General features: G+C 53.8%; 1 protein-coding gene across 1 annotated transcript in view; it reads left to right on the top strand.

Annotated features, from left to right (window-relative positions):
* TMC3 (transmembrane channel like 3) overlaps positions 1 to 19,182 on the top strand; it is a 34,500-nt gene extending 15,318 nt beyond the window's left edge. The window contains exons 8-22 of the mRNA XM_032836820.1: positions 37 to 184; positions 803 to 846; positions 2,825 to 2,972; positions 4,274 to 4,383; positions 6,248 to 6,326; positions 7,407 to 7,652; positions 8,511 to 8,639; positions 8,910 to 8,977; positions 9,887 to 10,015; positions 12,961 to 13,071; positions 13,777 to 13,899; positions 14,528 to 14,606; positions 15,680 to 15,722; positions 17,027 to 17,282; positions 18,339 to 19,182. Of these exons, the coding sequence (XP_032692711.1) occupies positions 37 to 184; positions 803 to 846; positions 2,825 to 2,972; positions 4,274 to 4,383; positions 6,248 to 6,326; positions 7,407 to 7,652; positions 8,511 to 8,639; positions 8,910 to 8,977; positions 9,887 to 10,015; positions 12,961 to 13,071; positions 13,777 to 13,899; positions 14,528 to 14,606; positions 15,680 to 15,722; positions 17,027 to 17,282; positions 18,339 to 19,182 (2,557 nt within the window). The remainder of the gene's footprint in view (positions 1 to 36; positions 185 to 802; positions 847 to 2,824; positions 2,973 to 4,273; positions 4,384 to 6,247; positions 6,327 to 7,406; positions 7,653 to 8,510; positions 8,640 to 8,909; positions 8,978 to 9,886; positions 10,016 to 12,960; positions 13,072 to 13,776; positions 13,900 to 14,527; positions 14,607 to 15,679; positions 15,723 to 17,026; positions 17,283 to 18,338) is intronic.
* The last annotated feature ends 6,404 nt before the right edge of the window (positions 19,183 to 25,586 follow it).

A 25,586-nucleotide genomic window follows, 5' to 3' on the forward strand; every position in this document is an offset into this window, starting at 1 on the left:
TGCTCTCACGCGCCCGGCCCGGCCCCTCTTTCGCAGGATGGCTAGGAACTCCCGTACCAGCCTGGCCAGTGCCTCTGGTGAGGACTACACCTTCTGCTGGCGGGTGTTCTGTGCCTGGGATTACCTCATCGGCAACCCAGAGGCCGCCGAGAGCAAGACCGCGGCCATCGTGAACAGCATCAGGGTGAGTGGGCACCGTGGTGGGCTGGGGATGTCAGGGCTCCTGCCACCACGGCCGTGGCCTTCCCTGCGGAGCCACGGGGCCGCTGCGGGCGCCGGCAGTCCTCCCCTGGCGCTCCCTGGGCAGGGCACCGCCAATCCCATGGAGCACAGGAGGAGACACTGAAAAACTCCTTCTTTTAATTCTTTCACTCCGCCCCCCTAAAATTTCAATTGGTGTATTTTTGACACTTTGCATAATGGGTTGGGACCATATCGCAGGTAACTTGTGGGAGACGGACACGCGTAACGTGCCGGGGACATGAGCTTTACCTTTAACTCTGAGGACAAGGTCACCAGACGCACCCGAGGACATGGGTCTCCTGAGCAGCACAGACTGCTAAATGCTGCCCCTTTGAGGGAAAAAAATCTAGATTATTTCACTTATATAAATGATGTGCCCTTTCTCCTCCTCTGCTCAAGCCCCGATTTCTTCTGCATCCCCTTATCGTTAGACAAAACACTGATGTCAATAAAAATCTCAATTAAAAAAAATAAATCATGCCTTACCGTGCAATATTTCTGAAGATTAATGATTAATGGCAAGGCTAAGCGTTTAATTCGGTTGTGTCTTTTCTTAAAGGAGGCAATCCTGGAAGAACAAGAAAAGAAGAAAAGCAAAAACCTGTATGTATGAACCCTCCCCCTCCCTTCACTCACTGATGCGCTATTTTAGTTCAGTGTAAAACTTACCAGACAATCTCCATCTCATTCCACACATTCTCAGGCAGCTTTTTTTCTCCTTAAATCGGTCCTTCTAGTAAGGTGATACGTGGGAAGCCTGTAAAGGCTAGATAGCGGTATTCAGGACCGGTTCCTCCCTCCGTCCATCCATGGGCAACAGGGTGAGAGCTCTGAAGCTCACCGACTTCTTTCACTCAGATGATAAAAGAGGTATTTTGGGCGCCAATTTCTAGTTTGCTAAATTAAGCAAAAGTACTTTGTTTAGCAACAGATCCCTGAGGGCGTAAGATGCAAGTAGCATCCAGTTCTTGCTGACAGGCCTTCCAAGGTGAGGTCTCTGATCTGAACTCCTGCTCCGGGATCTGAGGACTGCCTTGGTGAGGGGAGTCCCTTCTGCAAGAGAGTTGATGACACGGAAGGGCCGTTCCCTGGAAGGGACAGTGGCCTGTCCTCATGGGATGGCCGCGTCTGCCCTCCAATGTCCTCACTGGTTTTTTACCCCCTGGATCAGTTCCCGTGATGCAGAACCTGAAGGAGCAAGACAGTGGACATGGGGCGAGGGGGTCGTGAAGAAGCAGGGTGTGGGGACTGGAAGGACTCTCCATAGGGACATGGATGAGGGTCTCCAGTTCCCCTTTGATCATTAGCTCCCATGACCTGGGAAAGTCCCCTGGCCTTTCCAGGCCCCACTTCCTCCCCCGTGGAATGAGGATGGGCTCCAGCCGTGCTTCTCAGAGGGTGGAAGGGAAACCGGGACCCGAGTGCACAACCTGCCTGACCCTACCCACGGCAGCGTGGTTGGGGACAGGAGGGAGTGAGGAAGCCCCTGCATGGTATTAATGGGCCTCGCTGTCTCTCCGAATTTCCATCTCCGGGCTCCAATTCTTTAGGTAAAACTCTCCCCAGAGAGACCAGGTGATGCTTATCTCTTCCTTTGGGAGTGAGCTTCCTCCTTGAACAGAGAAAGGCCCAAAAGAGGTCATGACCAGCCCAAGGTCACCCAGAGGGTAGACTTGGGCTCTGCGGGCAGGATGGTACGTCTCTCCTGTGCCCTTCAGATCCTCCTGGCCCCACCTGTTCCTCTAGTCCCTGTTGCCCCGGGGACCCACTCACAGGTCCCCAGCACCCCTGGCCAGTACCTGCTGCCCCAGGACACCCACCAAACCCCCATCAGCCCCGTCAGTGCGCATGCACGCAAATCAGGGCAGCAGGGGCAATGCGGGGGTTCGTGCTGAGGGAGGTGCCCTTGACCAGTAGGGATGGGAGCAATGACCAAAGCCTCCCTGCTTCTCCGTGGGCGGAGATGAAGCTGTCACTCCCTCGGAAGGCCCTGCCGTTGCCTCCAGCCAGGGCCGTGTCCACCACACACTCTTGTCCTGACCGCTCCTCCCCCCATCTGGCCCCTAGACCTTCTGGGATCATGTCCCAAATACAGTACTTGCACACAGGCCATTGCCTGAGGCTCTGCTTGAGGGGAAACCCAATGTCAGATGTCTTAAAGGTCAGCGGGTTGGCGTCCGTGAGATTCCACCAGCGTGAGGAAGGACAGGGCAAGCCCCCGTTCCAGTTCAGGAGCTCGCTCGTCTGGACCACAGCTCTGATGCGCTCGTATGTGGCGGGCCTGTCCTAGGAGCTGAGCCTACAACAGCGGCTCCCGCCCCCTTCGTGAATCTATGGGTTCATGGCGCCAGCTTAAAGTCCGACCCATGGTAGCTGGTCAGATTTTAAGTGGCTGCAGCTCCCTGAGGAAATGAGGAGTTTGGACCCAGGTAGAGGAGGGGGTGGTAGGGAAGAGCACAGACCCTCGGGGGCCAAGGATTCCCACGACAGAAGGCAGGTCCCGTCGCTACCTGGCATCCGTGCGTCTCGGGGTCCTGAGCGTAGCCCGGCGGACCCGTCCTCCCGCTGCCTGTCCTCGCAGGGCGGTGACCATCTGCCTGAGGGTCGTTGCCAACATCCTGGTGCTTCTTTCGCTCGCGGGGAGCATCTACCTGATCTACTTCGTGGTGGACCGGTCTCAGAAGCTGGAGCAATCCAAGAAGGAGCTGACGCTCTGGGAGAAGAACGAGGTACCCGCCCTGCACCCCCACATGCCCTCCCTGAGGGACGCGAGAGCAGCTCGCCCTCTCCTTCATGTTGTGTCGCAGGGGGCTTGCTGGACGTGTCTCCCCGGAAGGACGGAGTCCTCTGCTCCTAGAGCACGAACTACAAGGGCTTTGAGCCGGAGGGACGACCCCAAGACCTGGCTGACCGGTTTTACTGGTCCCGATCAGGAAGGTTCTCGTTCAACATGGCCCTCATGCACTCATCTCACTGCTTGCCTTTGGGTCTTGCCGACGGCTTGGTCTCCCACGGTGCCTTTCCAGAAATAGACTTCACCTGCCGTGGTGCCTGGACAGTTTCCATGGCACGTGCCACAGATGACCATGGGCCAGCTCTCAGTCATTTAAGTCGTTTGTTTTTCTGAATTACAAACAATGCTTCCCAAACCATCTTGGTTTGCTAAAAGAGCGCTTCCCTTTGTTTATGGGAACACCCCCACGACGGGAAGTGGCCAAGAGGAGAGTTGGGAGCAGTCTTACAATTCTTAATATTTGCAATAAGACGGCTGTGCTCATTTTTCCTGCAAAGATCTGAAAGGCAGACGGAGCATGGAGGCCATCTCGCCCACCATGGAGGTGGAAAGGAGCATCCTTCATGAGATTTGTAAAGCAAAGGGTGTAGGGGACATGATGCTTGTTTATTCCCAATGTACGGTGGTTGTTCAGAATTTGAGGCCACGTTAGGTCGCCTTTTCCCAGACCTCCTTGTATTTCACGCCAGTTAGGTGGTTTATGTAAGGACGTACTTGTGTGTCTGCAGATAGGTCAGGTTCTTAACGGCCTGTCCAGGAATCCGTCTTTCTTCAGCTCGCGCCTCCCAGTTACCGGTGAAATGTCCTCTTTCAGTTACCGGAAGGGCAGACACACCAGAGCCAGGCATAATCCTCTCGATAACTCTCTTCCACGCACAGGAAGAATATTCCACCCCCCGTCAGCCCGCCCCCTTCCCTGTGTGTAACAGTTGGGGTCCCTCCATCTGCCACCTGAAGTGAGCTGGACCGCAGGGCGGTGGGGGAGATGGGGTCAGACCACTCCTCCTGAATCCCCGCGGCCAGTGGGAGCCTCTCGGATTCCGGATGGTTTCCGGCAGAAATAAACCCAAGACAAAGTGCCGGGGGCCTCCGGGCAACAGCTGACTGGCTGTTTGGGGGTTGAGGGGAGGTTTTCTGTGCGGCCCTCAGAGTGCGCGCTGACCAGGAGGCTGGCGTAAGGGAGGGGAGGGCAGGCCGCGAAGCCGGGACTCAGGTGGGCACGCACTCTCTGGGCAGGTGAGTGTGGTGGTGTCCCTGGTCACCATGCTGGCACCATCGGCCTTCGACCTCATCGCCGCCCTGGAGATGTACCACCCACGAACCACGCTGCGTTTCCAGCTGGCAAGGTGAGACCGCCCCGTGGGAGCTGCCCATGGGAACCCACATCCCTCGAGAGCCAGGCTTGCCCCACTGCCCCCCAGACCTAGCATGGAGCTTTCCTCAGGATGCATCGTAGGGATGACAGGAAAGCAGGATGCGGCAGGAGAGAAAGGGAGAAGGAAGATAGAAGGGGGTGGAGGGAGAGGAGTGGTCAGAGGAAGGACCGGACAGCAGGTGGCGCTGGCGGGCCTACGGGATGGCCTGAAAGTGGCCCAGGGAAATCCGTCCACGAGGGGCGGTGGCCATGTCCCTTACAATTTTATTTACAGCAATGGGTAAGTCTAGCGTTTGGCCTGGAGGCTGCCGTTTGCCCCTCCCTGAAATCCGACCGTCATTTCAAAGGCAGGTAGACAGGACTAGGAAGAGCCAGGGGTCTGCAGAAGCCCCCGCCCTGGGTAGCTCCGGGCTGAGATTCTGGTCAGCCCCAGCTGGAGCCTGGGTGCTCCTACTCGGCTCCGCACGAACTTGACCTGCGGGAGAGCATCTTCTTCCTCTCCTCCCTCACCAGCAGACACGGGAGGATCAAATCTGTGACTGCACTTGTTCTAAGGCTAACCCTATCGCACAGACTCCTCTCATCATTCACATCTAAAACTGGAGAAAGGGAGGCGTCAAGAGACATGCCCCAGATGACTGAGGGCTAATTCTGAGCCAGACATATTATTTTAGTTCCATTAAGTTCCATTTAGTCCACCCGCCGCTCGTGTCCCCTTCTGTCCAAGACAGCGAGGACCAGAGCAATGGGAGAGCTGGGCAGGGGGTGGCGGGGTGGTGGGGGTCATCAGGGAGTATTTCTGAGCACACGCCCAGGGCTCAGGGACCCCGAATGCAGAGATGGGCAGGCCCCCGCTGGGTGTGCAGGGAATCACGGGGAGAGCCGGGACCGGCCGCAGCAGTGCCCCCAGTGCCCTCTGCTCACTCCCACACAGGTGTCAGCCCTGCCCCCGTGGAATGTCAGGGCCTGTGGGCACCAGGGGCCACACAAAGCTTCACCTTGAAGTCTTGTCCTTGGGGTAAAGCTGCTCTCTTGTTGTCCTCCACCTGTATTGGTTTCCTAACCCCCTAAGTTTGCACTTAGTGTCCGTGGGGGGCTGTTGGTGAACCTGCCGCTGTCCTTTCCCACCTCGCTGTCCCAGATATGTTTCTAATAAGATGCAAGCTACGTCCTGGGAAACTCTGTGATGCTTCCAAAGCCTTCCCGCTCCAGGGAGACGGCAGCAAGTCTTGGCTCGCTGGCCAGTGGCTCCCACCGGCTCACGGCTGTCCGCAGCCCCCCTGCCCGCTCAGCCTGCATTTCAGAAGCAGACCCCGAGATCCTGGAATTGTGTCTGCCTCTTGCAAACTGCAAACCTGAGAGGCTGCCCTGTGAGGCCCCTGCCCCCATGTTTCAATCTCGTCCATCCACGGGGGTTGTCATCCCATGTGCCTCCCAGAGCCGTGAGGGTCAAATGAGATACTGTCTGGAAAATCACTTCAGCCACCAGAAATCAAGGGGAGAGCCGAGGCTGGCTGCCGCGGTGCCTGGCATCCTCAGCTCACCCTTTCTCTCTGACAAAGTGACTTTAAAATGCTGAGCCAAGCATGGGCTGCAGCGGGATCTCGGGGGAAGGCTAGAAAGGGGTGCCCAGACCCCATCCAGCCTGAGGATAACAGAATGGGTTCTGGAATCCTGTATTTTTTAAATGCCCCCCCCACCATGATTCTGAAGGAAACCAAGTGCGGTGGCCGCTGGCTTAGCAGGACCCTGAGAGTCCCCCCGACTGGTGGCACATGTGTCCCCCGGGGCTCTCCCACGTGGTCTTGTCTCTCCAAGCGGGCTTGTGCTTTCAGGGTCCTCGTGCTGTACCTGGGGAACCTCTACAGCCTGATCATCGCACTCCTGGACAAAGTCAACAGCATGAGCCCGGAGGTGAGCGCTCCCCAGCCGCGCGGCCACACACGAGTGCACACACGTGCACACACGCACTTGTGCACGCACCCACACCCACACAGGTACACACACGTTCACATGCACACATGTGCACATGCATACACGCCAGGGCCATCCTTGTGGACATCCTCATGGCTCATATTCACGCTCCACACATCATGTTCCAAACTCAACTCAGCTGTGGTGGTCTTGAGGCGAGGAGAAGAGTGTTAGCCCCACTTCCAAGGTAAAGAAACCAAGGCCGGGGTTTAGGGCGAGTGAGTGACCCTGCTGGGAGGAGAACCGGGGTCTCCGGAGTCCAGTGGCGGGTGAGGGCACTGCTCCATTCCCGGCAGCGCCAGGGGGACAAAGTGTCCGCAGTGATCACCGGTGATCCGAGGACAGGAGGCAGGCTGTGGTAGTCTTTTAGCAAACTGGGAGAAAATGAGCGCTGATGGGGAACAGCTCGGAGTGGATCCGCCATCCCACCCTGCAGGGCTTTCGGCTCCCATCCTAGGGAAAAGCGGCCGGGCCTGTGAGCGCATCCCACGAGGCGGGGACGGGGCAGGGAGGGAGGAGCAGGGGGTTCCCAGGGGTCTCGGTCCATGCCGCACTGCACCCTCGTGTCCCATCCCAGAGGCTCACAGGGCAGAAGAGACGGTGCAGAGGGCAGTTTTGTATCCGGGTGTCGCACAGCTGGGCCTCACTGCCGCCCCCTGGCAGACCCCCGTGCAGTGGTCCCCTCCCCCGGGCCGAGCTTCAGCCTCTGCGTTTGTGACGAGGGATGATGGGTTGGACCCGAGGCACTTGTAAGGGCGAGAAGAAACAGCAGGTGTTAACCTAGGGCCATCCCCGACACTCACTAGGGACCAACAAATGCTGTCCGTTAGGACCCTGTGTTCATGGTCAGAGACAGCTGCAAAGTGACCACCCACCGAGCGGAGACAGAAAGATCCAGTGAGCACGACGGAAACGGGGAGAGAGAGGCTGTTCCCACGCAAGGCAGCGGTGCCCTCGGTGGCTGTGAAGCTTGTTCACGAATACGTGGACAGCCTTTTTTCTTCCTCCCTCCCCCCACAGGAAGCTGGCACCCCAAATAACACGAGCCACTGGACAGATCTCATCACCTTCTCTGCCACCAGGACGGCCCCTGAAGAAGAGACATGGTCTACACCCGGGCCGGGGCCGGGGCTCCCGGGACACAGCACGTGGGCCCCGGAAGAGACCAGCATTCCAGCTCCCACCTTGCCCTTCTCCGAGGCCAACAAGACCAGCGTCTACACCCAGCGTCCGCAAGACCAGTGCTGGGAGACCTACGTCGGGCAGGTGGCTCCCTTTTCTGCCTTACGAGGCCCCTTCCTTCATCCCCGTCATCCTTAATTTGGGAAGGTCGTCATCTCTGTTTTGTAGAAAAGGAAAAGAATATCCGGTGATAGTTTATGGTTTCCCCAGATGAAGAGTGACCATCGGCACAAGGGCCCGCAAAGTGTGAACAACATGTTGGCCCTGGTTTTTGTTTTGTTTTGTTTCCTTTGATTTATTTATTTATTTTGGGGGGGGCGGGAGCAAGCGGGGACAGAGGCCGAGCCAGTGGGAGAACCCCAAGCAGACTATGTGCTGAGCAGAGAACCCGATGTGGGGCTCAATCCCAGGACCCTGAGATCACGACCTGAGCCGAAATCAAAAGTCAGACGCTCACCCGACTGAGCGCCCCAGGGGCCCCTGCCGGCCCTGTTTTAAGAGCTTAGTCCTCATGAGAATCCGAGCATCCTCCTCACAGGCACAAATGGGGAAACTGAGGCACAAGACGTGACATGAGGACACAGACGGGAGGAGCTCAAGGAAGGTCTGAGCCCAGGCACCTGCTCCAGACCCTGTGTCTGAGCGGCTCTGCCTTCCGCCTTCCACACGGGATCTCGCGCAGAGAATCTCTGACCCTGAACCGGAACCGCTGACCCCACCTGGTCTCTGGCGGCTCGGGCTCTCTCCCGGTTTCGTGTAAAGTTGGCCTCAGACATCAAAATTCAATTCAAATTAACAAGTATTTGCTGAGCCCCCGTGATGTGCCAGACGTGAAGACGCCGTGGGTGGGACCGTGGAATTGGCAGAGGAAGGGGCCCCGCAGGAAGGGGGGGGGACGGTGGTGAGCGGGACGTGGGGGCACTAAGGCCGCTGTGTGTCCAGGAGATGCTGAAGCTCTCCATCATCGACATGCTGTTCACCGTGGCCAGCACGCTGCTCATAGACTTCTTCCGAGGACTCCTCGTCCGGCACTTGAGTGACTACTGGTGTTGGGACCTGGAAAGCAAGTTTGTAAGTGAGATGCGGGGTTCCCCCCACCACCCCGGGGGACGGGGGACGTTCAGATGGCTAGATCCCCTCCCCCCTTTGCTGACACAGCTGAAACTCAGGCGGGAGCGGGGGAGGGGGCACAGAGCTGAGTCTTCTTGTTCTGACCCTGCTTCCTGGGGCAATCTCTCCGTGGCTGTGGGAGCAAAGGGTCCTCTGCCTGGGACAATCAGCACCTGGTTTGTGCAAAGAACCCCGGACCCTTTCTTTGATGAGGTTCATTTTCTCTTGTAGCCTGAATATGGGGAATTCAAAATAGCAGAGAACGTGTTACATTTAGTCTACAACCAGGGAATGATCTGGTAGGTACCGCAGCTGCTTCTTACCTCTGCTTGCATCTCATCTGGGCTAAGATTTTGATTTACTTGGTCTGGATGGGACATGCCTGTAGTCAACAGCCATAAGAATTAGGGAGGACGTACACTGTTCCTAAGGAAACCATTTGCTTGTATGATAATTTAGTAATGGCTTTCCAAGCATTTTGAGGAAAGGAACAATGAAAGAAATAATCTGGGTTTAAGCCACTATAGGTCATAGACCCCCCCAAAAAAAAGCATCTGCACAGGAATCATTCAAATAATCATCCAGAAGCTTCATCCAGAAGCTTCATCCAGAAGCTTCTAAGCTTAGACCCTCCCCAGAATCTTATTCAAATGATTCCTGTTACAGGCACCATCTATGGTTATCATTGTTTTCTTTTATTATGAATTATTATGAATTTGTTAATTTCCTACTGTGCCTAACTTACACACACAACGTTAATAGGTACGTAGGTGTGCATAGGGAGAAGCAGTCTGTAAGCTTCAGCTCTGTTTTTCCGGGCATCCACCCGGGGTCTTGGAACCAACCCCGTAGAAAAGGGGGCACTGTTGTACCATTTTGTAAAAGCAAAAAATGCCAAGATCCTCTTTGGATTTCTTTCGATTAGCGAGAACAGGTAGGAGGTCAGGGTGCTGTGCGTGGGGTGGGGTAACGCGGACTCTCAGACTGGCTGGGGCGGGGGAGACGCAGGGGCGGAGGGAGAGACGAGCTCGGGGTGCGCAGGTGCGCACGGGGTGCCGGGCGTGCGGACCCCGGCTGGAGGGCTGGGGCCGCCCGCCTGTCTGGGGCTTCTCTAGCTCTTCAGGCATTAGGGAGGGAACCCCAGAGTCGCAGACGCGCGGTGGGCGGGAGGAGGCCTGACGCTAACCCGCCTCCCTCTGCGGCTCTAGGATGGGGGCCTTCTTCTCCCCATGCCTCCCGGCGTTCAACGTCCTCAAGCTGATCGGCCTCATGTACCTGCGGAGCTGGGCCGTGCTGACCTGCAACGTGCCGCACCAGCAAGTGTTCCGGGCCTCCAGGTAGCGGGGACCCCGTCCGCCCCGCGCAGGGGACCTAGGCCGTGCGCACCCTCCTTACCTGCGCTGCGGCCTCAGGAACGGGGCTCTCCCAGCGGCCTGCCCCCGCCCCCCGGCCGTGTTATCCCTTCCGGAAGCCACTCCAATGCCCACCCTCGGATCGAATCATGACTCCTCTTTCTTTTTTAATTTTTTTTCCAACTTTTTACTGGTTTAATAACCATTTAGAAAATGAACGTCCATCAGGATATTCACAAACCAAAGATTGTAACCAGCGTCCAGATCAAGACACGAAGTAAGAATAAGCCCCAGAGGCCCCCCTTGGGCTCGATTCCACGAGCTACCAATTCCCTTTTTTTTTTAAAGAGATTTTTAAGCTTTTTTTATTTTATTTATTTATTTTGACACAGAGAGAGAGACACAGAGAGAGAAAGAGAGAAAGCACACAAGCAGGGGGTGTGAGCAGCAGCAGAGGGAGAAGCAGGTTTCCCCCGAGCACGGAGCCTGATGCCGGGCTCGATCCCACGACCCTGGCATCATGAGAGCCCAAGGCAGACACTTCACTGACGAGCCCCGCAGGTGCCCCGGAAGAGATTTTTTAAACTATAGTAGTATACAATATACAATTCTACGTTTAAGAAGTTGAATTCTAATAAAATAGACCTTTTTATGCAAAACTGAGAGCTGCCCAGATGACTCACCGGCAGAACCGGGAAGATCAAGGACTTTGGAAATAGACGGGAAAGAGAAGCATCTCCCCAAAGGCTTCAGCTTTACAGTGTTTTACAAACAAGTTTCTCAAACTTCTAAGAAACCGTTATTTCCGATCTTCATAAGCAGTTTTTTAAAGCCCGGAAAGGAAGGCAAGGAGAATCCAAATGGGATTGAGACTATTAAAAAATGAGGCTATTAAATTAAAATTTGATTGAGTCTATGAAACAATGAGACTATTAAAAAAGTCAGCTTTGAATGAGGATTGCCTCCTAACCTATGTGCCCATGCTACTATCCTATACACTCCTACAAACACGCAGATTTATTGTCTCACAATGCTATTTTATCTATTAGGTTTGGAATTTAACTCTTCGTAACCACCTGCCCTCACTCTTGAGGACTGAGGACCACTCAGATGTAAACTTAACTTTCCAAAAGATGCTCTTTGCAGGGCATGTGACACACTTAGTAAGAGATTGTTAAAGTATGGCTTTCCCTGAAGAATAAAATAGTTCAAATTTATACTCGTTTCAAAAAAATTCTACAGCTTCTTTCCCATAATTGTAGAAATCTAGCAAGGTTTTTTTTTTTTTTCTTTCTTTCTTTCTTTCTTATTTTCAGAAGTTCTGAGTATCTAGTTAAAGCATTCAGGTCTGTCTTGGATCATGGAGTCACAACCAACTTGAAAGGCATTAACGGTCCACGGCTCTTTCCCGTACTTAAATGCCGGTGCACACACTCTGGGCCCTTCCGTCCCAAGCTTCTCCACCTCAGCGTTGTGCTAAGGAGACTCAGCTAATGAAGGAAGACCCCTCAGTGTCCGTATCCGTGCCCTGCTGGCGGGCGCATGGGTCGCTCGCTATCACAGATAACGCTGCCTTGACCATGCTCCTCAGTGTCTCTGCTGGGAACACACTCGGGGTACGGCTGCCGGCTCGGGACATGCACGTGCTCACCTCCCCACACAGGCCCAGAAAGGTCCTCAGAGTGGTCACGCCTTTTGTCCCTTCTCCCAGCATCGTGGGAGCGTCTCAGAGGTCCCCCAACCTTGCCAACACTTGTTCTTTTCTGTGTTTCCCTTTGAGCCACTCTGGTGAACTTGTAACACAGTTTGAACACATTGGCTAGAGCCCCGTTGTTTTCTTTTGATGTAAGAGCTACTTACGTGGCTTTACATTGGTGTCTTTCAAACTTTGGACCATGAACTGCCTACGTAACAATGTTCGTATTTATATTTTATCTGGTTACCAGGACACACATTCAGGCATACACTCGTACATATACGTATATGTATATGTTTTTATATGTCTTGCATGTACATGCATACATATATTTTATGTGTATACACACACACACATCAGTATAACTGTCGATACACGCCCTGTCCGTGTACACACAATGTGTGCCCACCTACCGCGCTCCTCATACTTACACGTATGTGTGGGACACAGAGAAAGTTTCACAAATGAACAATCAGTGTTCACCCGCTTACTCCCTTGCACGAGCTCTGATATTTTCTATTCGCTTCTAGGCCAGTCTCTTTCACTAAAGAGAGAGAGACACGGAGCAGCGAAGGGTGCTAGCTGACCATCTCTACACTGACCGCTCGCATCCCCTTTCCAGAGCTGTGTGCAGGGCCTCGCACACCGAACAGACCGGAGCCGTCCTCGGGGACCCCCAGGGGGGCCGGGCTCCCTGATACCAGCGCAGCACTCGGGGCCCAGGGCTTAATCAGCAGAGCAGTCACCCTGAGCAGCCAGGACCAGAGAGGATAAGAGGCTGGGCGCAAACCACATCCCAGTGGAGAGCCAGGAATCGCCCCAGAGGACCCTAACTGTCCTTAGACAGAGGAGGCAAGTTCAAGGCTGGGAACACGACGGGGCAACCGTCAGGCAGCGACGCAGGTGGACGGATAAAGGCGCTAAGATTTTTCAATAAGTCGAGCTCATTCGGGGACGACTGAGGGCCCGCCGCTCTCTCAGTTTGCGGGGGCAGGTGCTCGGCCAGTGCGAAGCAGAGAACCGGGCGGGGCTGGACCGCCTGCGACGTCCCTCTGGGTGCCCAGTTCTAATTCGCTAAGCTCCCCGCGACCTCATGACAGACCCTCTCTAGGTAACCGTGGGAGCAGCTCTCTGTGTATAGTCAGAGCTACGGCTCCGGGCTCGGTCCTCCGGGCACATGGGTCCTCGGCCACGGGCCACGGAAGGGACTCAGCCCGCGGTGGTTCCTCTGCAGATCCAACAATTTCTACCTGGCAATGCTCCTGTTCATGCTCTTCCTCTGCATGTTGCCGACTGTCTTTGCGATCGTCCGCTACAAGCCGTCCCTGAACTGCGGGCCCTTCAGGTGAGTTTTGGATCCTTCTGCTCCGCCCGGAGCGGCGGCCAGCTCTAGGGGAAGGGCCCCCGCACGGAGATGAACTCTCCTCCTGACCAACACAATGTGTCCGCAGCAGAGAAAGCTCTAGAATCCACTGCTGGTGAATCCAAGACCAGGGCTCCTGCCTCGAGAGCAGGCGGCCGTCAGAGAGGCGCGCCTCGGGGCTCATCTTGCAAAGCCGGAGCTCCGCTAAAAGCAGCAGGGGCCGGAGCAGAGCTCCTGGGCTGCAGAGAAATTCCGGCTGGCACTGTTGCCCTTCCAGAACTCGGGAAGCTTTTATTAAAATAATCTGGGTGGCTTTTGATACATTATTTCTCGAACGGCACCAAGGCAGCGAGTTCTAGACTGTCTCCTCCTAGCGTCTGCTTCAGGTCAGTTTCAAAACTATATACGACATTTGGAGGCTGGGTTTTATACAGCATCAAACACACGCACACGCGCACACAGCGGGATCACGGATGCCCCCATCATACCTGGTGTTAATCAGACAATAAGCTCCTGTAAGATCTCCTTAGGAGCCTTACATATCCTTCCCGTGGGGGGGGGGGGGGTTGCCCTGCCTCTGCACCTGACGTTGAGGGCCGGACCTCCAGCCCCGTGGCTGTTTGGTGATGGCTTTGCGGCACCCTCCCGCCCAGAGCGATCCGGTCTGGGGTTTTGCCTTTCTCACAGCGGACAGGAGAAAATGTATGACATCGTGTCAGAAACGATCGAGGACTTCCCTGCGTGGTTTGGCTCCGTGGTGGGCTACGTCAGCAGTCCCGTGGTTATCCTGCCCGCCGTGCTCCTGCTTTTGTGAGTACCGCCCACGGCCTCCTGGCCCACTCCCGCCAACAGAGGAGCACTGCTTTCCAGTCATTCCGGAAAACCAACGAGCTCATCGTAAAGTCGCGTACAGAGCCTCATGATACAGGCAGGGACTGGATCACACAGGAGCCGGGGAGGTCTGGGGTCCTGATTCGTCAGCCGCGTGTGGGCGATCGCTGGGACCACGGTGATGGGGCTGCATGTCATTACCATTTTCCTATCTGACTGAAGTTAAAATAATCTCGAGAAGGGGTTTCACAAGCAGCTGGGTAGCTTTTGCTTGTTTTTGACTTAGAAGAAACGCAGCAGCGAGCAGGTCCAGCACTCCTAGTGCGATGCTCTGTAAAACCTCTCCCCCTGTCCCCACCCCGGCCTCGTCCTTATGACCATGCAGAAGTCCAGGTCAGGGGATGTCACTGGGAAAACCAAGAAGCTTTCCTTCTAAAGCAGCACCCTCCTGATGCTGGCCAGCTCGAGCACTCGCTCATACCTCTGTCCGCGGGGGCAGGGTGGGAGGTGGTGGGGACTCCTGGCTCCTGCCCACCAGCCTGGTGGGGAGCCCCTGAGCCCCGATCCCGGGGAAAGGGGCTCACTCATGGCCCGTGCTCTCTTCCAGCATGCTCATCTACTATCTCCAGAGCATTGCAAGGTCCTTAAAACTCAGCAACCAGCAGCTCCGAATGCAGATCCAAAACGCAAGTATCACATCATCTTTGCTTTGTCCCGTGTGAGGGCCACACGGCAGGTCTGGCCAGCAAGCGAATGCAGGTGAGGTCCCGTTTTCAAATCACGATGGGTCTTGGCCGCCCCCAGGGGATATAAGGCCATGCCTGCCCCAGGCTTCCCAGAGTTATTTCTAAGAACACCCAGGGACAGCCACCATCTGCCCAGGAACTAGAGGAGTCTGGCTTTTCCTGCCCCAGGGCCCTTGCTGATGCCCTGAGCACTTTGGTGTCCTCTTGTGGCTGTACCAAGGCTTTAGGGCGTGGCGGGCAGGGGGAGAAGTGGGCTTCCCAGGCCTGTGTCAACCTGGACATCTGAGCCCACTCTGCTTGGACCCAAAGACGCACCTTTCTCATGACTTAGACTCTGATAGTCATTATCCTATCTCCCATCTGGGACTTTGCTCTCAGAACGGTCAGAGGGAGACCGACAGGTCCAGTCTCTGCACTCCGCGGGGTCCCCTCCACCCCACCCCAGGCCAGGACGGGGACAAGGGAAGCACCTGTCCTCAGGCTCGCACTGACCCTGACCCACGTGCCTGAGAGTGGGTGCGACCCTTTTCTCACCCCAATCCCAGAACCCCGTGCAAGGAGAGATGCCTTTTTCAGATTTTGTAAATATAACTCCATGAATAATCAATTCACATAAAGAAACAGTTCCAGAAGCAATCAGAGAAGAAATGAATTTGGAGCTGCGAAGGGCATTTTTGGGGAAACATACATTTCCCATATTGTCGATCTATACTTTCTCTTTTGTGTCACAAAGTTTCAGCAGAGTCTAAACATGGTCTAAAAACAAACCTTACAAACAAACAAACAAAAACTTCCTAGGTAAAACATCAGCTCTGGGTTTGAGCATTTACTTATTCAAGTAGCAGGTCTAAGTCCAGAGTACGCCGTCCTCAAGTGACAGCACGTGTAGGGTCATGGCCTACGGCACGAGGGACAACACATAATTCCCCCTCCCCACCCTCCACCCAAGATTAGTATTATTCTGTCTTCCTGCTAAACCCAAAACAAATGCACACTTATCATTTGTATTTTAGGCCAGATCTGAAGATAAGAAGAAGGTTGCCCAAATGGTAGAAGGTAAGTATAAGCGAAGGTGTCAGGTGTCTCAGTCGTGACTGTGTTTAAAACCGGGCAGTTTACGGTACGCCACCAATGGTGAACCGTGGTTGTCACAGTTAACCAGGCACAATAAAATAAAATCTACGGTTATAAATATTGGTTTAAATCGACAAGTTTTACATCATATTCAGGCCTGTGAATAACACCAAAACATGTCTGAAAAGAGAAGGAAGTTTTGAGGTAGGGGAGAAAAAGAAACCCAAAACTCCGGAGAAAACCCCCAAGAACACCCTTGCTCACTTTTGTCTACTTCTCAGTGCTCGTTTCTTCCTGGCAAGAACCCTTCCCCAGGTCTCCACCCCAGGGTCCAGCCTCCGGAGGGCACGCCCCTCGGATCCCCTCCAGCAGGGCGATGCCTGATGGGCGCACCCAGCCACCCACACAGTGGGCACACCTGCTCTCCCCGATTCCCCAGCAGCACCTGCAGAAACTTGCTCCCACCCAGGCTCCTTGAGGGAAGAGGAAAGAGCCTCGTGGAGAAAGAAGGAAAACAGGCTCGTGTGGCCAGAAGGGAGGCAAGCGGGCAGGGATAGCTCGAGGGAAACTGCCCCTCCCTGGGAGCCACTTTGAGACTACATCATATATGGAGCTGGAAAGATCAGCCGGCAACGTTAAAATGACCAACTGCATCATTTTATGAGCTAATGGGAAGGGGGGCGGGGGGGGGAGGCCTGCGTTGGAGCCACACAGACCAAGGGTTAGGTTTGCCCCACCCCCTCACAGGAAGGCAGCCTCTGCACAGAAAGGGACTAGAGCTCACACCATCAAACCCCACTGAGAGTCATAGGACATAGTCAAGTTCAGCTTGTGTTGTCTTCAAGCCATCTCCGGGACCTCTCTCGGGATGGCAGGACCAGTGTCCGATGGTGCTTACCTTAATTCGGTCTACATGTCCTCTCAGAATGCTCTGTGAACCGCTTCCAAAAATAATCCCAATTGTCCCATCGGCTTTCATATATACCTGGGACAGATCAACCGTCAGAGTCCCAAAGCTGGGGAGCGACCCACTTTCTCTCTAGGGGGCATTCGATGGGGCATGTGTAAAGCCTCGGGGTTCACGCGAGTCCACGCTGCCTTTCTGTTCCAACCGACCGTGAAGAAATGATTTGAGTGGCGGGAAGCTCGTTGCCGGTGGGAGGGGCGTCTCTGCAAAGTTCACGTGATTGTTTGCAGACCCAGCAGCTGGAAGTCAGCCCACGCTGGCCGCCCGGTCAGCTTGAGCCTGTCACCCCCTCTTCTCCCATCCCACCCTCTCCCTGCAGCCCGAATCCAAACCCAAGGGGAAAGCATCAAGAGGCTTCCAAAGGAGAGTGACCTCAGCATCCAGCTGTCCTCGGCTCACTCGGTGACGCCCCAAAGCAACGGCACCGTGGTCAACGCAGGCTCCTCCAGCAGCAAGAGTGGCAGGATGGAGACCGTCACCCCGGGCACTCCCCCAAGTCCCCAGCCAGGCCTCAGGAGCCCCAGCTCGCCTCTTCCTGGCACCTTCAAGCCCAGGCCGGAGCAGGACCCTAACAGGTGAGCTGACCCGCAGCAAAGCAGGAAACCCGCCTCCCTGGCCGGGACACCTGTCGGGGAGGGCCCAGGGCCATAGAGCTCGGGATAAAGAGCCCTTAGGGATTTGAGGGCCTCTGCAGTTTCAGGGGGGTGGGGCCATTGAATTCCGATTCTGCCAGAAGGCCCCGGGGCCAGCTGCAAACATTCCTGCCCACCTAGGGTGTGTATTTCTGTAGCCCAAGGGGGGGGTGTGATGCATTTAGTAATTGTTTTGTTTTTTATTTTTTAACTTCACAATGGCCATATTATTGCCAAGAGCTTTTATATTTTAGTTCTAGGCTGTCCAAGTTAGTGGCAGGATCAGCCTGCCGTGATCGGACACGGGGTGTGTTGTCTCAGCCTTACTTGCCTGTTAAGACAGCAGCGGAACCCTAGATCTCCTTCACGGAGGAGGGGCTTCTGGAAGGATGCAGGGCCCCTAACCTGCCTGGAGAACTGGATCTGAGTGTAACACAGAGAATGCCACACGGATAAGATACAGGTGGATGGAGGGTTGGCGTTCTGTTCTGGCTTTTTTGTTAAAGCCGGTGGCTAGGTTAACAAAGGATTGGAAAGCTTGCTGTAGGAGGGTTATCTCTGCGTATCTGCGGGGCCTTGACAAGGAGGGATTCCATTCTGGTGGGTGGGCCCCAGGCCGGTCGCCTCCGAGATGCTGGACAGCTGGGCTCCTGGCCGAGGGGGTGAGGGGCGACACTCCTAACAGGTTTTCCACACGTCAGTCCCGCTACGTGCTCCTGGATGAAAGGGGGCTCCCTCGCGAATTATATTAGCACATCCTCCATGGAGGGTCACTGGGCACACCATTTCGTGAAGGGATCTAAGAATTCCAGGAGTAAAAACATCTGTGTAGCCGTGTCCCCAAACCCTCCTGCGTGCCACCTGCAGAACCTGCGCTAACACTTAGGAACATGGGTCAGGGAACAGGCGGAGAGCACCGCTGCCCTCGCTTCCCGCACGCAGGAGGCCCAGGGCTCAGAGGGTACCAAGGGCATGGGAGACTCACCCCCTGCCTTACAGGTGTCTGTGTGGTCAGAGTGCGAGGGCAGGTGACCATCGCAAGAACAGGTCCTACTCCCCGGGGGCGCGGGCGAAGCACACGGAAGATGTCCACTCACGGCCGCTTTGCCGAAGAGACTTCCAGCAGATCAAACCCCCTCTTCGTGGAGCGGGGCTCTCGGCCGCGGTGTCGCGTGATCCCAGGTCCTGTGCCCCCAGATACTACATCGTTAATGAACGAGACTCTCGCCAAAAAACCCATCCCACTTTCTGGCCAGAAAGACGTTTCAGGATGGAAGCCTCAGGGGACATCGTGGAGATGTGCCCCAGGACCCCGCGACCGGGTGTGTCCTGGGCCCACCAGCAGAGGCCCTCTCCGCAGCTGAGCGAAGAAGAGGAGGGTGTCCTGAGGAGAGAGCTGGTCCAACGATCTCTCCACCCCCTGTCCCTAAGAGGCCTCCAAGGGGCTCCTCATTTTTATGTCGGCGACAGGTCAGAAGGTCAGAGCCCGGCTCCCGAGCGCCGGGGAAGGCCGCACTTCAAGTCCCTGGATGATGGCTTTGGGGCTCCACTCGACAGGCCCGTGGCTGGGCACAAGAAGCCGCGCTCCCGCAATCTCCAGTCCACACAGCACCCCCCAATGGTCAGGGGCAAGCCTGAGGTTGAGCCGTCCCTCTCCGAATCCGATTCCATGTCGGCGACGTCCAGCAGCGACCAGCAGAGCAGCAGCAATGACCGGCACCTCCAGATCACCCCCGGCCAGCCCAGATTCCCCAGGTCCGTGAGCCCGCCAGGCGAGAGGAAGGCCGTCTCCAGGCAGGAGCTGATCGTGGATCTGAATGACTTGATTTGTTCCAACATCTAGGGGCGTCTTCTGGTGTCCCCGTCGTAGCACGGGAGCCCTGCCAGACCGCCAGCGTGGTCTGACACCGTGTGCTCCCTGGCCTTCTGGAAGGAGACGCAAACACACAGCCCCGAGACAGGACCACAGCTCCCCCTTCTCCAGCAAGTGCCTGCCAGGGAGCTGTGTCCAGGGGGTTCTTTGTGACCAGTGCCTCTGGAACACGAGGCTGTCCTTTCAAAAACATCCATCTCCTTCCTCCATTCCGGGTGACCACAAATCATAGGCAAGCCAGACCCCTCATGAAAACGGGTGGCAGGGCCCCTTCCAAGATGTCCGTGCCCATCCTTCATCCCAGGTGTGCTCCATTTGGACCGTCCTGCCTGGGACTCAGTCCTCCCCAGTAAGCACCCGGGACCGACGTCCCCACCCTTCAGGGTCTCACAGGGCTTCGTTAGTTCCCATGAATAATCGGTTTTTGGGATGACAGCTGTAACTAAAACTGGGGAGCTGATTATACTGGCTGCGTGCACGTCGTATTCATGAGCCAGGACAGTTGGATCCCTGAGGCTTACTAGTTCCTTTACCTGGGAAGGATGGGATTCAAGCCGGTTTCAGGCTTGGCTGGACCTGGGGGTCGAACACCTTCAGGATCCTCTGTCTTCAGCTGTCAGCTCTCCTCATCTGTTGCCCTCATTTTCCCCTGACAATGACAGAATTCCTCCGGGTGGGAGGTGGAAGAGGAATTCATAGCCGCAGAGAATGGCAGGTTTATGCCACCCAGCCGACGAGCCCAGGGGAAGAGCGGAGGGGTCCCGCCCCACCTGGCGCAGTCTTCACCCGTCATGGCTGGAGCCCCTCCCACCGGTGCTGGGCAGGGTTCTGCAGGAGCGTGGGAGGGTCTGCTGCGGACAACCGAAGGGCACCCCCTTATTCCCATCTCCAGGATCCCTCTTCCTGCTGTAAATTGTGTCTTTCCTGTTTTCTTTCCTCCACCAGCCCGAGTGCTTGCGGAACAAAGTGCCATTTGTTCCTTTCTGCGCCCCCAGCAAGCGACACATAATGAGTATTGTCCCTTTCTACCGCTGCGCAATGGCTTAGAGCAACGCACATTATCATCTCACACTTCGTGTGGGTGGAGGGCGGACCCAGCCCGGCTGATGCTCTGCTCGGGGTCTGCTGTCGCCCTGCATCCCCTTTGAGGTGATGGGTCCCCTTGGGAGCAGTGCAAGGGCTTGTTGGCAGATTCCATATGCCTGAGGCTGTGGAGGCCCTGTGCTTCCGGGCTCCGTGGCCCGTCCCCAGCACGGCTACCTTCCCCTTCAAGCCAGCAAGAGAAGGCCCTCTCAGCTCTGACTCTCCTTTTCTTGGGGAAACCCTGGACACGCTTTTAATAGACCCACCTGATCAGGTCAGGCCCACCCAGGATAATCTCCCTTTTCATTACTTCAAAGTTACCCAGCCAGAGACCTTAATGACATCTTCCCGAATCAGTTCATCTGGACCACATAAGAGAACTGATCACGGGAGGGAAATCTCATCCCATTGGCCAGGCCAGCACGCTCAGCTCAGCGGGTGGGTACACAGGGAAGGTACGTCAGGGAGCAGGAATCCCGGGGGCCGCGTGGGAGCCCTGCCTAACCAGGCACCTGTGGAATGTCGCCGGGTGGGTGCATACATGAGCAAATCGCAGATGATGGCGTGATAGGGTTACAGTCCAAGATCTGCTGCCGGTTCCGACCAGAAAGGAAAGTTGGGTGCAAATAACACCACTCTGAAAGCTGACACACACGAACGTTCTTCCCCCAAATTCGTGACAAGGTATGCACCTATTTTTAACAGACGTTGGGGAGTCGCTGTCCGTCCACTCCGGAACAAATGTTCTGCGAGGCCACGGGAACACGTGCTTGTGAGAGGGGCACCCACTGCAGCGGGACGTGCGGCCCCTCTGCCAAGCGCTTGGTCTGGGGCTGAGGCTCGGGGCTTCCAGGGACACCAAGACACACGTTGGAGAGGCTGGCGCTCCCGCTGGGGACCTGCCGGAGCAGCTGTGTCTGTGAGGCTGGGAAGGCGCTCCGCCCGGACGAGAGAACCGGCCAGCTCTGCGTCATAACGGAGGACACACGGGCATTGCCAACACACACCCACGGCCGCAGGTGTGGGTAGCACCTTTCCCTGCACAACGTAGCTCACCTGCGTGCCCGCACTCAGCATTGGGCTCCGTCTTAGAGAAATTTAAAAGACGCAGAATAGTACCAAGCCAGGTGTGACAAGCACCCCCCTTCCTACAGTGTCAGCAGCTGCTGCGATTTCACGTCCTCTCCACTTGGTCCCTTTATTATTATTAATAAGAAAATATTACAGATATCATCAAAGTGCACTAAAATCCCCACACACAGATCCATGCCCCTCCTACTGCCAAGAATTCCGTGTATGTCCATTAAATTGTTTAGACTTATATAAGCTGCGTGCCTGTATGAATATGTGTAAATAAATATCCATAAATAATGTGGAAGCAGGTGTTACTCCATAAATATTATCCTTGTGCGTGTATCATTGTACCTCTTTGTGTATTTGAGGTCTGTTGATAAAATGTATTGATCAAGCTCACTTAGAACCGCTGCGTGGTATTTTGCCATATGAATAAACTCAGTATCTCTCCATCTCCTGCTGGCGGACATTGAAATCATTCCCACTTGAGTGCAACACGTTGCACTCAGCATCTTCTATAAGGTTTCAACCGTGCACATGCTGGTGCTGACCCGGGAGCAGATGCTGGTCCTGCCGGAAGGGGGATCCCCAGGGCACAGGCCAGCCGTGTTCAGCATCACAACCTGCTCCTCCGTGAGTCTCTAGGCACCCAGACCCCCATGCAACCTCTATCGGCAGATGACAAGGGCCATTTTGCTTAGAGCCCCACTCAAACATGATATCACCGCACTAGGTAAATTCTGCCAGTGGCTGAAAAAAAAAGTTATTTTAATTAATTTGCATTCCCCTGATTTTTAGCATCCTCCCCTGTATGCACCGGCCACCTGCATTTTCTCTTCTGTGAACCGACGGCCTGCCCGCCTTTGCTCGGTTTTCTGTCCCTGGAGGCCACCAGCTCTGGCCCTCCTGTCAGCTGTGTGCTGCGGGAGGCTTCTCGTCTGTGCAGTCGAACACCTTCTCACTGATGCCGGACAACATTCCTTTGGCTTTCAGTGGTGGTCCTTTGGCTTTCGGTGATGGGCGCTGGGGGGCAGTGATTCACATCTGTGCTTTGGTCAAGCCATCACAGAGTACATGACTCATGCTATTTTTCAAAATCTGTCCTATGAAAGCCTATGTAACGAACTCCTCTGGGGTCTCAGAAATTGTCATAACGATATCCATTACATATGACGTGTGAAATTCTCTCTCTCTTTTTTTTTAAAGATTTTATTTATTTATTTATTTGGCAGACAGAGATCAAAAGTAGGCAGAGAGCGAGAGGGGGAAGCAGGCTCCCTGCTGAGCAGAGAGCCCGATGCGGGGCTTGATCCCAGGACCTTGAGATCATGACCTGAGCCTAAGGCAGAGGCTTTAACCCACTGAGCCACCGATAGAAATATTCTGAAACGTCTTACTAATCTCAGGACACTCCCTTGGTCACTGCTTATGTTTCCAAATTTGTGAAGGTCAGAACTTTTACAGAAAAGTTTTCTGTGCATCTTTAAAAGACTCAATCTACAGTCCAAGGTAGAATTCCTGCTTTCCCGCTACTTGGTGTATGTGCCTCTCGTGTGTGTGTGTGTGTGTGTGTGTGTGTGTGTGTGTGTGTGTTCCCTCTTTTAGGGTCTGTAGATTGCTCCGATTTCTGATTTTACTCTCTGACCATTTCATGCTAAACTCTATGTCCTTACGGGGAGGAAGACGCAGTAAAGCGTGTAAGCAAACCCGTGACCTTCAGAAAAAGGAACTGGGTGTGGGCCACAGCTCTTCTCCTCACTAGCTGTGTGATTTTCAGTTTCTTAACCTGTAAGATGGGACTGTGGCCGCACCTCCCACTGCTGGGGTGTCATGAGGCTTCGAAGGTCCAGCACGGGTGCAGAGCCCAGGATGCTGGCCGGCGAGTAGCACAGCTCAGTAGCCGTCAGCTGCTGCTAAGAATAAACAGACACGCGCTTCCGGAAGGCGATTCGCCCGTGTGGACAGCACCTGCCTGAGCTAATGTATTACAGAATGAACATCACGGTCCACGTGAAAAGCACGTATTCCATGCAGGAGCTTTTAGGGCCGGAGCACTTGTGCACGTGGCTCCCCCCCCCACGTCCGTGGCCTGGGGTGTGTTTGGGGTGGACACTGCTGGGCCCCCCCTATGCCGTATACACCTATTTAAAATTCATCTGGGACTTTGGTGAGGTCTGGACTACAGGTGGGTTACTCCGAGGCCCGAGGCCCTCGAAGAAAGGGCTCTGATCGGCAGACACGACAGACCCCTCCCCTGCACCCTCCTTCCCATCAGCTCTGAACTGCAGCCCCAGGTCCCACTGAGCGCCTGGCCGTGTGGGCGGACCTCCTGCCCCCTGCTCCTGCCCCCTGCCCAGCCTCCACAGGCAAGAGACCAGAGGTTTCCCAGGGGAGATGCCCTGACCTCGCCCATCCCCTGCTGCCATTTGTCACAGACCTCGGGCATCTGCACTTTGCTCCTGCAAATATCTCATCCCACGCAGGGCTTCCCACTTTCTGAGAGCAAACATTAAAAGCTCTTACAGGGATTTAAAAAAAAAATTCAAAACCAATGCTCCATTTGATAAAAATGGAAATCTCTCAAGTGTCGGATGTCTGATGGAAGTCACTTTCTATAGCAAGTCTTAATTTCCTCCAGCTTTATTTTCAGAGCATTTTATCTCCAAACAAAATTCTGCGAGGCCCCAGCCTGACCGGGTGTCCAGCCATAGCTTTACAGAAATAGTCTACACTGAATTTTTCAATGAGGCTTTTTTTTTTAAATTTAAAAACTCTTTCATGTCAGTAATTAAAATAATTAAACAGTATATGATGATATAAAATAAATAAGTAATCTCCTTTGGCATTACTCCCTACTGCTCACAGTTTATTCTATACCTTTCTAGAAGTCAGTCTTTCAGTCACCTAGATGTATAAACATGCACAGACATCTCTAGATACTTCTCGCTCACTCAAGATATTTATGGATATCTTACACGTAAACATGCATTGTATGCCAAGCACCATTCTAATTGTTACTCATCCATTGAAACCTTTGACCCATACATCAACCTTATGAGTTAGTACTATTATTTTTCTCATTCTCCAAAGGAGGATGCTAAGGTCTGCATGGGCCAGTGACTTACCAGGGTCACAGCTAGTAAGTGGTGATGCTGGAATCTGGACCCAGGCCATCTCAGCTGAGCACCGACTCACCTACAACACTCCTGGCCTTCAATTTGCACATTTGGGGAAAAAAAATATATATATATAATATATATTTATTATATATATTCCCTAGCTATGAAGGGGTTCTGCATCTTTTCATGTCTCCATTAGCCACGTTAATTTAGTTTTCTGCCTAGTATCTGTTCATTTCTGATGCATTTGTTTTGTCTGTTAGGTTGTTTGAAAATGTCCTAATATATAAAATATATATATATATATTTTCCCCAAATGTGCAAATATATATATATATTATCAATATCATATATATGTATCATATATATGTATATGATATTGTTCCCTGTCAGTACACATATTAAACATTTTAAGGAGGGGGATAAGAATTTAAATAATATTGAGCTATTGTTAAAGTTGTTTTAAATACCATTTATTTCCTTTGTGGAGAATAAATTGTTCTTGGTTAGAACAGTCTATTCGTATCAAGTTCTGCTTCTAGATGAGCTCTAGAGAACATTTCCTGTTCCAGCTCCACGTTCCTTTCATCTGTGTCACGATGGCTACATAGTATTCTACCAAGTGAATATCCTGTTACTTTCTTTACTCTATTGAGAAATAAATCCTTCCCTGTTGCAAGATCTGTCCTATGCATCTTGGCGCAGGAGGCTTTGGGTCAAAACACAAGTAAATGGAGATTTTAAGATAGGTTGTTTTCCTCCCATAGGGTTACATAGACTTACACTCCTGTTCGCAGTGTATAAAAAAATTTGTTTCTCTATACACTTGCCAACACAGAGAATTAACAAATCTCTTGCTATCTACGCATCAGATAGCTGTGAATGTGCTCCCTTGTTTTAATTACAAATTCCCTAGCTATGAAGGGGTTCTGCATCTTTTCATGTCTCCATTAGCCACGTTAATTTAGTTTTCTGCCTAGTATCTGTTCATTTCTGATGCATTTGTTTTGTCTGTTAGGTTTTTTGAAAATGTCCTAATAATTTATAATAGCACTTTATACACAGAAAAAAAAAAAAAAACAACACTTTCAGTCAAAG

This window comes from Lontra canadensis, unplaced genomic scaffold (assembly GCF_010015895.1).
Source record: "Lontra canadensis isolate GAN:19392208 unplaced genomic scaffold, GSC_riverotter_1.0 scaffold94, whole genome shotgun sequence".
NCBI classification, from domain to species: Eukaryota; Metazoa; Chordata; class Mammalia; order Carnivora; family Mustelidae; genus Lontra; species Lontra canadensis.